The sequence below is a fragment of the Carassius gibelio genome, chromosome A3, assembly GCF_023724105.1.
Source record: "Carassius gibelio isolate Cgi1373 ecotype wild population from Czech Republic chromosome A3, carGib1.2-hapl.c, whole genome shotgun sequence".
NCBI lineage: Eukaryota > Metazoa > Chordata > Actinopteri > Cypriniformes > Cyprinidae > Carassius > Carassius gibelio.
Genome location: NC_068373.1, coordinates 9,339,096 through 9,353,661, shown reverse-complemented (window position 1 = coordinate 9,353,661; position 14,566 = coordinate 9,339,096). Strand labels below are relative to the sequence as shown.

General features: G+C 37.0%; 1 protein-coding gene across 2 annotated transcripts in view; it reads right to left on the bottom strand.

Annotated features, from left to right (window-relative positions):
• LOC127945400 (netrin-1-like) overlaps nt 1-9,550 on the bottom strand; it is a 40,927-nt gene extending 31,377 nt beyond the window's left edge. Inside the window, exons 1-2 of one of the 2 annotated variants that reach the window (XM_052541840.1) lie at nt 9,339-9,550; nt 8,126-9,175 (exon numbers count right to left, since the gene is read on the bottom strand). In XM_052541840.1, the coding sequence (XP_052397800.1) occupies nt 8,126-9,140 (1,015 nt within the window). In that variant the 5' untranslated portion in view covers nt 9,141-9,175; nt 9,339-9,550. Of the gene's footprint in view, nt 1-8,125 lie in introns of both variants that reach the window. The other variant, XM_052541839.1, reaches the window with a different exon arrangement.
• Between the last annotated feature and the right edge of the window lie 5,016 nt (nt 9,551-14,566).

Genomic DNA, 14,566 nt, shown 5'->3' with positions numbered 1-14,566 from the left:
CATTTGATTATGAAAGCTGTATTTGTGTTTGTGGACTGTATGTGCATTTAAGTTTTGGGTATTTATAGTGCAAAAAAAATGGGTGCTAAGGAATGGCGGGTGTTTTAGCTCAGACCCTTGACTCTACAGAGCAGCCACTGAGTGATCTTGACGTTTGCGCTTTGTCGTGTTGGACACAGGACACAGTATTCACCCTGTTTCCCATTAGAGAGTGTAGAGAGCAGATAGCATATCTCAACAGAGTTATCCTGCGGAAATAGAGGTCACTATCTGGACAAATATACCAGTTTTAGGGCTCAGGCCTTTGGCGTGATTTGAAATGTGTCCAGCTAACAGCTTAGCTTACACAGGAAGGATTCACCAGTTTCCAAAAAGTAAGTTTTTCTGTATTAATTTACTGAATAGGAGAAATATTTTCCACACTGGAAGTGAAATGCTGACGTGAAGTGATGAAATCAAATCCAGTCAAAACATATGTGTTGTCTACTATAGAGTACAACGGGGGGTGGTGTATTTTTGTAGGCCAAAATCAAGAAACGAGTCATGCGACAACTTTTCTACATATGTAATACAAGGCTGTTAACAGATCAAATTAACGAATAATATAATGACCTCTGAACCTATAGTGCTTATATATCATATTTAACGTAATATAGACTGAAACATTGATTTCTTGAAGAATTTAACATGCAGAACTTAAATGCATCACGAATGTTTCATTTTGACTTTACTGATGAGAAAAACAGTCGCACAACAACTAAGCCACAAATACAAGGCAATGATCCCAAAGTGGCTTTACAGACAGAAATCTGATCTTCTGAGATGGTATAATATGTAGAATAGTTATGATGACTTAAAAATGCTTCTGCTCTCTGACAGCATGCAGGCCACCCAGCGGGAGATCTCGACCAAGCCAATGACAAAAGACCTTCATCCATCATTTCCTCCCCGCTGGCAGCCATTGTGCAGATGTAGTCATGACTGGACTCTGTTCATTTCTGCGTTCACTGCAATCACAGTCCTTGATGTTTGTTGGTGGGGGTGAGCTTCCAGTTTAGGGAACAGCAGTGTTGATGAAGCTAGTTTGAAACTGTTAGCCAAGCTACATTAAAAGCTACGTGTCCGTTTAGCCTAGCATTCATTATTCCATCTCCTCTCTCTCTAGCTCAGGACGGTCCTGCGCTAACCAGAGCGCTATCACAAATGCGGGCCAAAAAGATTCAAACCGGAACAGCAAAACCAACAAAAACATTCATGTCACCACACGCAAGCAGATATTGACTCTCTCACAAATACACAACTACCCACAATCCTCAGATCCCAAAATACACATTTACTTTGAGCTGCTTTTGCCCACTAAAAGAATGTTAGCACGGTCAACATACTGTGTCATCACTTTTGCAAACAATACTTACACATACTGTGTTTTAAATACTTAAATGATGCTTTTAAGGAATAGTTTTTTGGTAGATGTGGCATGGTAATACCATGGTATTCTTTGTATGCCTCAGAGAATCATGTAAATATCGTCGTTTATAGTTATGGGTTGTAATGTCGTGGATAATGTAATGGGTTTTTAATGGATTGTATTGTTTTCTAAACTCTTAAAAGTAGTGTGTTTTCACAATGATACTGTAGAAGAGCAGTTTAAGGTTCCTGAATGACTTTTCGTGGACAGTTCTTAAAAGAGCCATTTTTTGTCTTAGTGTGAAGAGCATTTGAATAACATGAAGAATCTTTTTTGGAATGGAAAGGTTCCATGGATGTAAAAGTTCTTTATGGAACCATCAATACAATAAAGAATCTTTACTTTTAAGGGGGTGCTTACATGATACTATTTTCTACTAAAAATTGATGTTTTGGCTGTTCATTTACATAACAACACCGTTTTATGGGGGCCTGAAAAAAAACTTTTGAAAACTTTAAAAACAAAATCATTTTCATCGCTGTCTAAACTCTGAAAATGTACAAATGTATGAAAACGGAGACATCATGCACATGTGTATTATGCGTATAATGTGTTTTTAGGTATGTGCACAGGTGCATAGTGTTTCTTTACAAAAGTGACATTGCCACCTACTGGCCTGGCATGCATAATACAGAGATTATAGTGGATATAGTGGATCCATGATCCACGTGTGGGTATCATTTTCACAACGTTATTGTCTGTATATACATTATGTATGTACATACATACATACATATATACATTATATATATATATATATATATATATATATATATATATATATATATATATATATATATATATATATATATATATATATATATACACAAGTATTATATAATTTAAGTTATAGTGCATTTAGGATAGATTTGTTAGACCAGCCAATGTAAATCAGTCCCAGTATATACAGAAGATGCTCTTGCTGCAAGGAGGTTGAAATTCATATAATTTATTCAGCAGGCTATCACAGTGAATATAAAAACATCATTATATTATAATTTGTTGTATATGCGGTTCAGTACTGCCACAGAACCATTGTATTCAGGTTCAGCATTTCACAGATGATCCTTCATTTTCCCAAGACAAGTGTATTTCAAAAGTATCATCACAGGACCCGAAAACCTGCCGGAAAGCTTTGGCAACAATTTCAACCCCTGGGGTGAAAAACCAGCACAGACATCCAAAAAAGAGATTCAAATAATACCCAAAAGGCTGATCACAAATATACACCGACTGACGGGGGATTAAAAACATAAATATTAGCAGGGAAACAAGCAGAAGGCCAAAGCAAGCAGACCCTTCCACCAGAAAACGGACCACCTCTCCTAACCCGCCTCTAAAACCAGGATATATCATGTTTTCTCTGAACTCCCATGAAGTCAAACAAAGCCGTTTGGCTCATAAGTCATGTGTGTTTTGAATTATGAGCTCAACAAAACAAAATCCCTAAAACATGGAGATCTTTGCCCAGAGGACTGGCGATACATTGGGGTTTGGATTACTTTTTTGTGTTTTCTTTGTCTTGTTCAGTTCTGTTTTTTTTTTCTTTCCTTCCCCTGTACCTTACCACAAAAACACAAGCTTGTGATCCTACAGTTTTGGTTTGTCAAACAATGCTTGTGGTTTAGTGGATGTTTTTAAAATGGCTATAAATAGACGAAATGTATTGAAGACTTGTTCTCTGGACAAAAGTAGCATAAGCAGTCAATAGAAAGTAAGTTCATAAATACAATAGAGCCTTTTAAAATGTGTTGTTTTTTCTTCTCAATTTAGTTTTTTTTTAAATTACTATCAGAGGTGTTTCCTAAGGATGTCATATTTTTCACATCCTTTGATTGGATGGTCAGAGAGTGTATTGTTGTCAGAGATACCAACCAGCACACTGTAAATCATTATTGTTGTTTTCACAGTATTACTGTATTCTCAGGTTTCTTATTGTATTCACTGTGGACAGTATGTTATTGTAGATTTTCAGCGCATTCTGGGAAAGGTTTAGCCTACTGTAAATCTAAATACAGTAGTACTAAATTCCTGCAAAAAACAGCCACACAGCCCCCCGTGCAACGGCTCTGTGACAGACTCATTGTGAAGATGAAAGCCCACTAGAGTACGGTAGGGTAATTTTCATTTTTGGCTTCACTTTAAACATTTTATTCTGATGTTATTTGCAAGATATAAAGCTACGTTTACGTTAACGTAAGAATATTATGTCTAAAATGAAATTTGTTCCTGAAAAAATTTTTAGCTAGAGGAATTTTTCTCAGTAATTGATTTAAAAATCTAGAAGTCATTGATTTAAAAAATAATTAATGTGATTATTATTTTAATACACTAAAATAAATTCATAATAAAAGTAAAATATTATAAAAAATCTACAATAATTTTCAAAATTATAAACAAATATTTATTGGGGGAAAAAGGCTAAAATGTTACTGAAATATGTTTGAGCAAGACACTGCAGTAATGGAAATCACTTAAGTGATAATAAAATTGAAAAAAAAAAAAGGAAATGATAATGCTATTACTATTACAAAGTATAAAAAAATATATTTTAAAATATAATATAATATAAATATTATAAAATACTATGTTCACTTCTGAACACGGTTGAACACACTGGAGGAACTGAATGTCGAGCGGTTGTTGTTTTCTGCAGGGAGACTCAGAGGTTTTATGACATCACCCTTTTGCACAGTTCTTTCATCAGACTTATGGTCCGTTAACAACACTGAGAAAACCACAGATGGTCCGCAGACCTCGAGCAGCTCTTTATGGTAGCCCAGAAATCTGCTGGCGGTTCCTTTTCGTCTGCTCACATCCCAGCAGGCCAAAAACACCACGACTCGGAGGACCACAGTGGAACAATGCAGAGAGATCCAACACAAGACAACTCCAGCAGTCTGCTCTGTGTCAAGAGCTGCGATGCACGTCTGCCTTAATCAGCTTCCACACACGGCTTCACTTCAACGCTTTGACTCGACAACAAAGTTTTGCTAACACAAACAGCAATCTGTAAACTATTCATTCAATTATACAATCCCTGATAGAAGTCTACGCATACATCTGGAGCACAGAAAACCTTCATGTCTATTTTTAGGTTTCTGTGTTGGAAGGAGGATTGAACTAATCCCAACTCATTGAAAAATTCCTGCCAGCCGAAGACATATTTGTGCGCAATGAAATGTAATGTTTGGAAAGTTTCCGAAGAAGCAAAATTTTCATCTGGTCATCATGTCTACAAATGCTTTTAGTGAAATGGTGAAAGGTTTGATCTTAGGAATGCTATGGATCATCAATGAGATTTGCTGTCTTCATTCAAGGGAGGTTTTATCACCATTGTATATTTCCACCATGGAATAAAAAAATAAAACATTTTCTCAAATTATCAGATTTGTTCCCCCTCAGAATTGCAAGAAAAAACGTTTTTTTTATATTTTTTTATCTGAAGTTTAAATACTGCAGTAGCTGAAAAAGAGTGCACTGTGCACTGTGGTACATAAATACAAATATAATATATACAGTATATTAAATTCAATATCATAACAAAGAGCAATGTAATGGCACATTTAGCCTTTGTAAACCAACACAAATGATTTTTGTATTGTGTCTGTGTCATGTAACTGTGAGAGATCCTGTTATTTAGCTTCTCTTATTTTACAAAGACACAAAGTTCACATGTTAAACCATCAGTCTGTGAGTTCTCTATGCTTGAATAGTTTATGAAAGGTTAAATGCATCATAAACAGTGGCATTATGCACTTCATTTTTAAGGAGGCATTAGTGTCAGTTCTGGCTTACTTGATGAGATAAACCTTTATTTTTAACCTTTTTAACTATTTTCTGTAATAGTTAATCTGTAATCTTCATACTCCACTATGCATGTGTGGAATATACTGTATGAGAAATAAATACACTTGTTATATCACTGCTCATGTCTTACAAAAATGCAAAGTTCACATAAACTACCAAGCCATCAGGAGCTCAGGAAATACTCGGAAACAACTGTGTGCTACTGTGAGATCTCTATGTGTGAAGCAGTTCATGAAAGACAAAAAGCATCAAAACATTTGTAACTATAAACTGTGGCATCCGTGTCAATTCTGGATTACCTGACAAGAAAACTTCCTCGGTTTTTCATGGAACAGAACTTTCTCTTTGTAACAAATGATCACGGTTAGACTGACCGAATTTACACAAGCAAATAAACCAATTTAAATAAATTCATACACCTTCCGTCACTGCATTTCAGAGCTTTTTTAACAAATCTGCACATTTATTTTCACAAATGCATACAGTTTTTGGAAGCTGCATTTAAAAATGTCTTTGAATGAACATGATGCTTTTGATAGTGAAATCCGAAAAATTCATTTTAAGCAACTTTTGTGTGATGATAAATATTTTTCTATCAAATAATTAATATTTTTTCTTACTAATAACATAACATTATTTTAACCTCTGCATGTAAGACTTTGCAGAAAAATAAAGACATTTATATTATATTATATTATATTATATTATATTATATTATATTATATTATATTATATTATATTATATTATATTATAAATAATATATAATAATACACAAATGTGGATAAATAATTAAATAAATAACAGTATAACTACAGGGCCTACTATAAACAATGTTTTTCTCAGTCTGCTGGCTTTTTGCCCTGCATGTTTTTGCAGGTTTGGCAAAAATTGTACAGTGCATACATAAAATCTGAAAATATCTATCTAGATAACATTCCTGTCGTCCTGTGAATGCTACACTTAATTTCCTACAGATACCTGTCGTGCTCACCTCATTCCACTGAGCAGAATGGAACGAATCCGGACAGAAAGACTTACTCTTAATTATGAGGCGCTCGATCAAAGCAAGTGAATTTGTACCAGATGTAACAATCTCTTTGAAAAAGTTTGATACAAAACTTTTGGCCAGACTTTTTTTTTTTTTTTTTGATTCTGTCACAGATCTTATTTACAGCTTCATCATCGAGCCTTCCTGTTCAACTCTGTATTGTGGCGTGCAAAAGCACACAGTGAGAAAACAGCTTCTGTCAGTCATCTCTTGTATCAGGATGGTGGTGATACGAGATGGAGAATGAACTTTTATTTATAACCACAGGCCTACTGACACACATCCATCTACTGCTCAAAACTGTTGGCATACGCATGACGGCCATCTGTCAGGAGCGTTTAATAACCGTTCACACTTTTTAATTCAGTTTTTGACTTCACCAAGTGACAACAAACTCATCAAACAGAGCATTTGCTGACAGCGTGATGCTTTCATCGTGGAGTCGTGTTGAACACGGCGTGAATAGAGTAGAGGAAATCTTTTTATGCCAGTAATTGTGACAGGCAATGTATGAATTTGATGAAACACCTGCGGCAGCCCTTATAATGATCAATTTGTGAAAAAGAAAGGAATTATAGAGTTCTTTCACAATGAGATCCTCATGCTCGTGTTTTCTCAACCGATTTTATTTTCTTCTTTGACTTTTAATCTGGAAACCAGCAGTTTACTTTCAACTCGCCAAAACAAACAACAAGACCGATGCAATCTTTCCTTCAATCTGATAATGACACCTGCCCTGCAATAACACGACAAGCCTTTTCAGCAAATCTCCCCCTCCAGAGTGTTTCCTTCCACAGAGTGGATGTTGAAAGGCACATCCAAACTGAGTTACACCCACAAGCCATTAAACTGAATAACTATTAGCACTAGCAGGGAGGACGGTATGATATTTGAACAAAATGCAGCAGGGACATGTTTAAAGATTAAATGACTTTGACTACAAAACAAATTTGTTTTAATCTAATCAAATGTCTCAAATCTTATCAAATGATCACAAGAATGATCACAGGAGTAAAAATTATGTGGGATTGCATAGGATTTACAGTATGTGAAAACATGGACACGCTCTATGTTCTTCTCACAACAAAAGCTGCAATAAAGTAAAACCTACCTAAACTAATATCATTTTATTCATTACAATGAATTAAGTTTATTTTGTGAATTCAGTGGGGTTTCAATAAACCAGTGTGCCCTGTTTTAGTTTAAATGTGAAAGTTAAAATCTTGTTTACAAAAAAAAATGAATCCCAGCTCCTGAAATAAAAAAGAAGATGACTAATCTTGATGTTCGATATGTTCATTAACCGAAATTATGCATTTGGCACTAATGTTGATCAATTAATCAGGAAAGAAAAAATAAAGGCTGACAAATCGTTCAAACAAACTCAGTGCCTTATTTTTACCTCATCATCACCTCAGCATCTTGTGCAGTCCAAAAATCTGAGACCACTAATGAAATATCTATAGATTTAGCATTTGTCTAATCTATAACGCATTTCTTTCACTATGATCTGCACACCACTTTGAGTGAAAATTGCTTTCAAAGTAACAAAAACTATTTCAAAGTTTCGCCTGATTAACAATCGTCCCTGCATTGCAGACACACGTACACACACACACACACATATATATATATAAAATAACCACAGATCTTAAGTTAAAGCACGAGACTTTGATTCATACATTTTCATATTCCATTAACATTCCTGCATGAGATATTAGTGAAACCTGTTGTGAAATATTTGCCTACAGAGAAGCAGCAGCACTTGCTTCATTAAAGTGCATCAGAAATGACTCACCGACACACTCGTTGGCCTCTCTGGCCGTCGCGCGCTGCCACGGACGGTCGTAGTGGAACGGCTTACACCTGTCACACTCCGGTCCCGCCGTGTTGTGCTTGCACTCGCACACTAGGTTCCCTTCTCGGTCCTTTACGCACTTTGATGCGTGCCCGTTACACTTACAGCGACCGCCGACCTGCAGGTCAGACACGGCGTAAAAATACGAGTCCCTGGTGAGCTCCGAGTCATCCTCGTTCTCGTCCCCGAACGTGTGCAGCCGGTTGAAGGTCACTTTGATATCGGTGGCCGTGACCCAGTCCTGCAGAACGGGCGAGTTGTCGAAGTCGTGCGCGGAGGGTCTGCCGTCCAGCGTGCTGAACGCGATGAGTCCACCTGTTAATGGCTGCATGTCCGTGTGCGAGTCCGTGCAGATCGCTTCCTGCTCGTTCTGCTTGGTGATCGCAGCTTTGCTTGGTTTGTTGTACATTCTCTTGCACTGGGTTGAGTAGAACTGAAACGGCACCCAGGTTTTTCCGTAATCCATGGACTTGAAGATGGCCATGGATTCAGGGCGAGGAGAGCAGAACTGGAGGCTCACGTAAGTCACCTCGAACTTCTTCCCCAAGGACAGCGTCAAAGTCACATTTTGCGGGTATTGCAGGTAGTTGTCCGACTGCCAGCAGGTGAGGTTGTGAGGGTTGTTGAGGTCTGTCAGGTACGCGGGCGGATGCGACTTCTTGGGGTCCGTGGCGTCGCAGATGTTGCAGTCCCTCGATCTTTCCTCGCCCTTCTCGGTCACCACGCAGTATCGCGTCGCAGGAGCGCCGCAGGTGCTGGACACGCGCACGTCCTTTCCGAACGCGGAGTTCACAAAGTCGGGGATGCAGCGTCTGGGGTTTCCGTTCTCGTCGTAACACGGGTCCGGAGGAGAGGACTGAGCCGCGAACATACTTATTCCGTATCCACTACGAACACCGGCCACCATCCCGATGATGGACACCACGGAGACGCACGTTACCAAAATCCTTATCATTGCAACCCGGGGTCCTCAATGTCCCTGAAACAGCGCTGAACAAAAAAAGGAAACTTTTGCATTTAAAAAAAAACACCGAAATGCATGTATTAAGAATTATTATCGTGGAGTTTCCAATTCACTACGTCTACGTGTAAAAGATTTGTGCGTAATTACAGGGGACTTTTCTTAAAGAAAAATCCACAAAGTGCACTATACCTCTTTGCTCGGGTGAAGAAGTATGGCAAACCCGTCTAAAAAAGAAATGATAGAGTACTCTCCCTTTCTTTTCTCTCTCCCGGGTATGTTGTTATCTCTTTTCCTACCTTCAAGCAATATGAAATAGAAAACCTGCTGTTACTTTCCAAGGCTCCCTTTCTCACTCTGCCTAATGCCTATCTCATTCACACTTCTTGCTCTCTGTGAATGAGTGTCGCAGCTCAGTCCTTCTCTCTTTTTGCTGCTCTGTCTGTATTCTGTAGGGGTTCAGTCGTTTCCCATTCTCTCTGTGCGCCTGCACGAGTACAGCACTTTATTGCCCATGTGTGCAAGAAGCGCAATGGAATTCAAATGTACGTTTATATGGTGTTGCATTTCGAGTTATTTTTAATCATAGAGGAACTTTTCACTATCTGGAAAAATAAAACTTTTACAGCAGTTTTGAAGGAGAAAAGTAAACATTTCTGTTATACATACTAAGGTTAATAGGCCAGGTTAATAAAAGGTTTTGCATTTTTTTAATTAAAACTAAATGTATTGTTTTATTGAAAATAAATAAAATGAATAAAAATATCGTATAGAACAGAACTTACAATAAAGTACAATAAAGTAGCTACACGCTAATGAATGAATAAACGAACGAATGAATGAATGAATGAATGTATGAAATATAGAAATGCAGATTGACAAATCAACTAATTGACATTGCATGCAGATTCTAACTTTGCAGTTCCACTATAGCAACGTTGTACGTTACATTTGAGTTATAAACATAAACCCTTTTCACTGGATGCAGCGTTTAATATGCTTATGTGAAAACGGAAATAAATAGCATATGCAGATCATAAATGTGCATTAAAATCCAGACGCAGTTCTGATTACGCAAACCCACTGTTGGCCACCCACTGTGTCCCGTACACGCTTGTTGAGTCACCGTTCCTCACAATAAAGAAACAGCGACACCGTGTGGTAGAGTGGAGTAGTCACTCACTTTTATATGTTTCACGGTTGTTCTGGACCATTGCAGGCACGAGAGTTGATTATGCATATAAATCATCCAGTACCTGACTTGTATATCAGTAGAATAAAAACTCTGTTTGTCGTTTGGCAGTTCCCAACTAATTTGCCATTTTATATGAATCTGTTAAACAGGAAATCTCAAAACTTGTTTTGTCATTTTTTGAAAATCATGCTCAAAGATGTGTGTAAATTGTGTTGCACAGTTTTAAGTTTCAAGCAAGCTAATACTGCTAATAGTGTAGTGTGGTTCAGACTTTAATGTTAGGCCATATGTTAATCACACACATAGTAGATGTTCAATAAGTTGATATCATATTTTACTAAAACAATAACTTGTTAAAAATGTGTCTTATTTTTAGCAGGCAACTGTGTTAATAAGGGAATTTGTGATGCTTCAGTAGAAGATGAAGAGAAGAGCAATGAAGATCATTAGAGTGCACTCTTGTGTGTTCAATCAGCAGAAGTGCAGGCCCAATGAGAGCACAAAAGCAGAACGGTCATGCCACTTTAAAAGAGGAACAAATTCATAAGTAGGGCCTGTTCATCTTCCAAAATGACCACATTTGATCACACATGCTTTTTTCATTTCTTGGCAGTAGATGAATGTTATGTTTCTTATCCTGCGTGTCTGGTTTTCTGGCCACTGTCCTTGGTGCTGAAGTCATGGACAAACTGGAATAATGTCATCATCACAGGGCTCAGAGCTTTATAACTTTTATTAGCTTAAAGTCTTTAATGGTGTCCAAATCTTGGAATATGTAAGAATGTATGACTTCTGAGGTCTGACCTTTATTCAATAATTGAGCTTTTTCTGAAATTTTAAGTTGAGAGTTTGCCCAAAAATGTAAATTTGCTGAAACTCCACTCACACTCTGGCCATCCTAGATGTAGTTCGTTTCTTTATCTGAAAAAAATTGGAGTTATTTAGCATTACATCACTTGCTCACCAATGAATCCTCTGCAGTGAATGGGTGCCGTCAGAATAAGAGACCAAACAGTTGATAAAAACATCACAATAATTCACAAATAATCCACACCACTCCAGTCCATCGGTTACTGCCTTGAGACTGATTTGTTTTTCTTAAAAACATGCAGCTTTTCACTTCACAAGATGTTAACTGATGGACTGGAGTTACTTGTGGATTATTGTGATGTTTTTATCAGCTGTTTGGACTCTCATTCTGACGGCACCCATTCACTGAAGAGAATCCTTTGGTGTGCAAGTGACACATTTGTCTCAAACACTAAGAGTGTGGTTCCTTGGAACTATGACTGCAACCAGGGCCGCCCTTAGTGGGGTGCAGCTGGTCTTTAGCTGATTCTGGGACCCGTGTGAGGTAGGGCCAGTGGTGTATAGAGTACCTGAAAGTCATACTCAAGTAAAAGTACAGATATCTTACCAGAAAATTACTTTGGTAGAAGTTGAACTCACTGTTTAGAATATTACTTGAGTTAAAGTCTTAAAGTATGTCTTTAACTCAAGTACTATTTGTGGGGAAGTTGTGGCCTAGTGGTTAGCGAGTTTAATTAGAGAGTTCCGGGTGTGTGTTCACGTTGTCATGTTTATTGTACTTACTGTAAGTATAAAAAGTATTTTTTAAAATCTTAAACGTACTTAAGTATTGAAAGTAAAATTAAATGCAAAATGTAAAAGAAGCTGTGTTCAGTTTTAACTATTTCTTCCATTTTCTATTTTTGGGTAAGAATAAGAAGCTCTTCATCCGGTATTTAGTATCTTTCATTCCAGCATAAGAAAACATTTATGGAATCTGCATCTGAAATAACATGTATTAACATTTAAAGTATCTCAGAGGGGACATGGATTTGTTTAAACTGCAGATAGAGATGTATAAAAAGGCCTAATGTTTTGTTTTTAACATAAAACGTTGCATACTGACATTTGAAATCCTTTAAAACATGAAATAAATAAATAAATAAATAAATGCGAAAATAAAACCGCCAGTAGGTGGAAGCACGTGAATGTTAACGAGTGAGTCTTTGAGATTCAACTGATTCATTCAGAAACAAAGCATTTGGCTGTGTTAATGCGTGAATCTCTGAATCATTTATTCAACCGATTAGTTAAAATAGCTGATTTATTCGATGAGTAAACACAGTCCATAGCTCAGAGACGCAAAACAGTGCTGTGATCATTAAATCATGAGTAAAAACAAGCAACATCACATCTTAAAGGTGCTGGTCATATAATTAGAATATCATCAAAAAGTTGATTTATTACACTAATTCCATTCATAAAGTGAAACTTGTATATTATATTCATTCATTTTACACAGACTGATAAATTTCAAATGTTTTTTTCTTTTAATTTTGATTATTATAACTGACAACTAAGGAAAATCCCAAATTCAGTATCTCAGAAAATTAGAATATTACTTAAGACCAATGCAAAGAAATTATTTTTTTTTAATCTTGGCCAACTGAAAGTATGAACATGAAAAGTATGAGCATGTACAGCACTCAATACTTAGTTGGGGCTCCTTTTGTCTGAATTACTGCAGCAATGCAGTGTGGCATTGAGTCCATCAGTCTGTGGCACTGCTCAGGTGTTATGAGAGCCCAGGTTGCTCTGATAGTGGCCTTCAGCTCTTCTGCATTGTTGGGGCTGGCATATCACATCTTGGACTCTTGGACCCTGATTTGCAAAGTAAATGCAAAATTTACTTTCATCAGAGAACATAACTGTGGACTATTCAGCAGCACTCCAGTCCTTTTTAAAGCGAGACGCTTCTGACGCTGTCTGTTGTTCAAGACTGGCTTGACACAAGGAGTGCGACAGCTGAAACCCATGTCTTACATACGTCTGTGTAGTGGTTCTTGAAGCACTGACTCCAGCTGCAGTCCGCTCTTTGTGAATATCCCCCACATTTTTGAATGGGTTTTGTTTCACAATCCTCTCCAGGGTGCGGTTATCTCTATTGCTTGTACACTTTTTTCTACCTCATCTTTTCCTTCCCTTCACCTCTCTATTAATGTGCTTGGACACAGAGCTCTGTGAACAGCCAGCCTCTTTTGCAATGACCTTTTGTGTCTTGCTCTCCTTGTGCAAAGAAGTCAGTGTTCGTCTTTTGGACATCTGTCAAGACAGCAGTCTTCCCCATGATTGTGTAGCCTACAGAACTAGATTGAGAGATCATTTAAGGCCTTTGCAGGTGTTTTGAGTTAATGAGCTGATTAGAGTGTGGCACCAGGTGTCTTCAATATTGAACCTTTTCACAATATTCTAATTTTCTGAGATACTGAATTTGAGATTTTCCTTAGTTGTCAGTTATAATCAACAAAATTAAAAGAAATAAATATTTGAAATATATCAGTCTGTGTGTAATGAATTAATGTAATATACAAGTTTCACTTTTTGAATGGAATTAGTGAAATAAATCAACTTTCTGATGATTTTCCAATTATATGACCAGCACCTGTAAGTCATTTGCTTCACTGAACATGTATAAAACTATTATTAAATGTGTTCATGCATCTGCAGAAAAGCTGTACTCTTTGTGTGATATAGATTAAGTTAACTAGGCCTACATTAAATTATATAAATATTAAAAGCATACAGAAGCATTTTTGCAATCTAAAATTTTTAATACCTGTAATATTGAGTTTTAATAGACTAATAAATTCATATGCGTGCACGCTGTGTGTGATTTGGTGATAAAGCCAACTTGATAATATCAGATTGCACATCTTAACACCAACACTTATCATATCATCACAGACGGTGGTGTTTCACCCACTCTAGACTCGACTTGAGAGGGAAATGAAATCGTACGCAGTTGTTTGCTCATGAGCAAAGGTGTTTGTTTTTTATAAGTCTCACTTGCAAATGCCAGACCACTGATTCGTCAAACCTGCTTTCCTGTAGTCTGTGTTCTTCTACTATTCTTTTACTATTTTGAAGTAAGTAATGAATATACTTAAGGGAAATGTATCAGAGTAAAAGTATACATATTCATTAGGAAATGTAGTGGAGTAAACGTTAAAGTTGGCTGCAATATAAAAACTCAAGTAAAGTACAGATACTCCCAAAAAGTATTTAAGTAGCCTACTGTAATTTAACTTCGTTACATTACACCACTGGTTGGGGGACCCGAAGTATTTTAACTTCGTTACATTACACCACTGGTTGGGGGACCCAAAGTATTTTAACTTTGTTACATTACTCCACTGGGTAGGGAGACCACAGACTC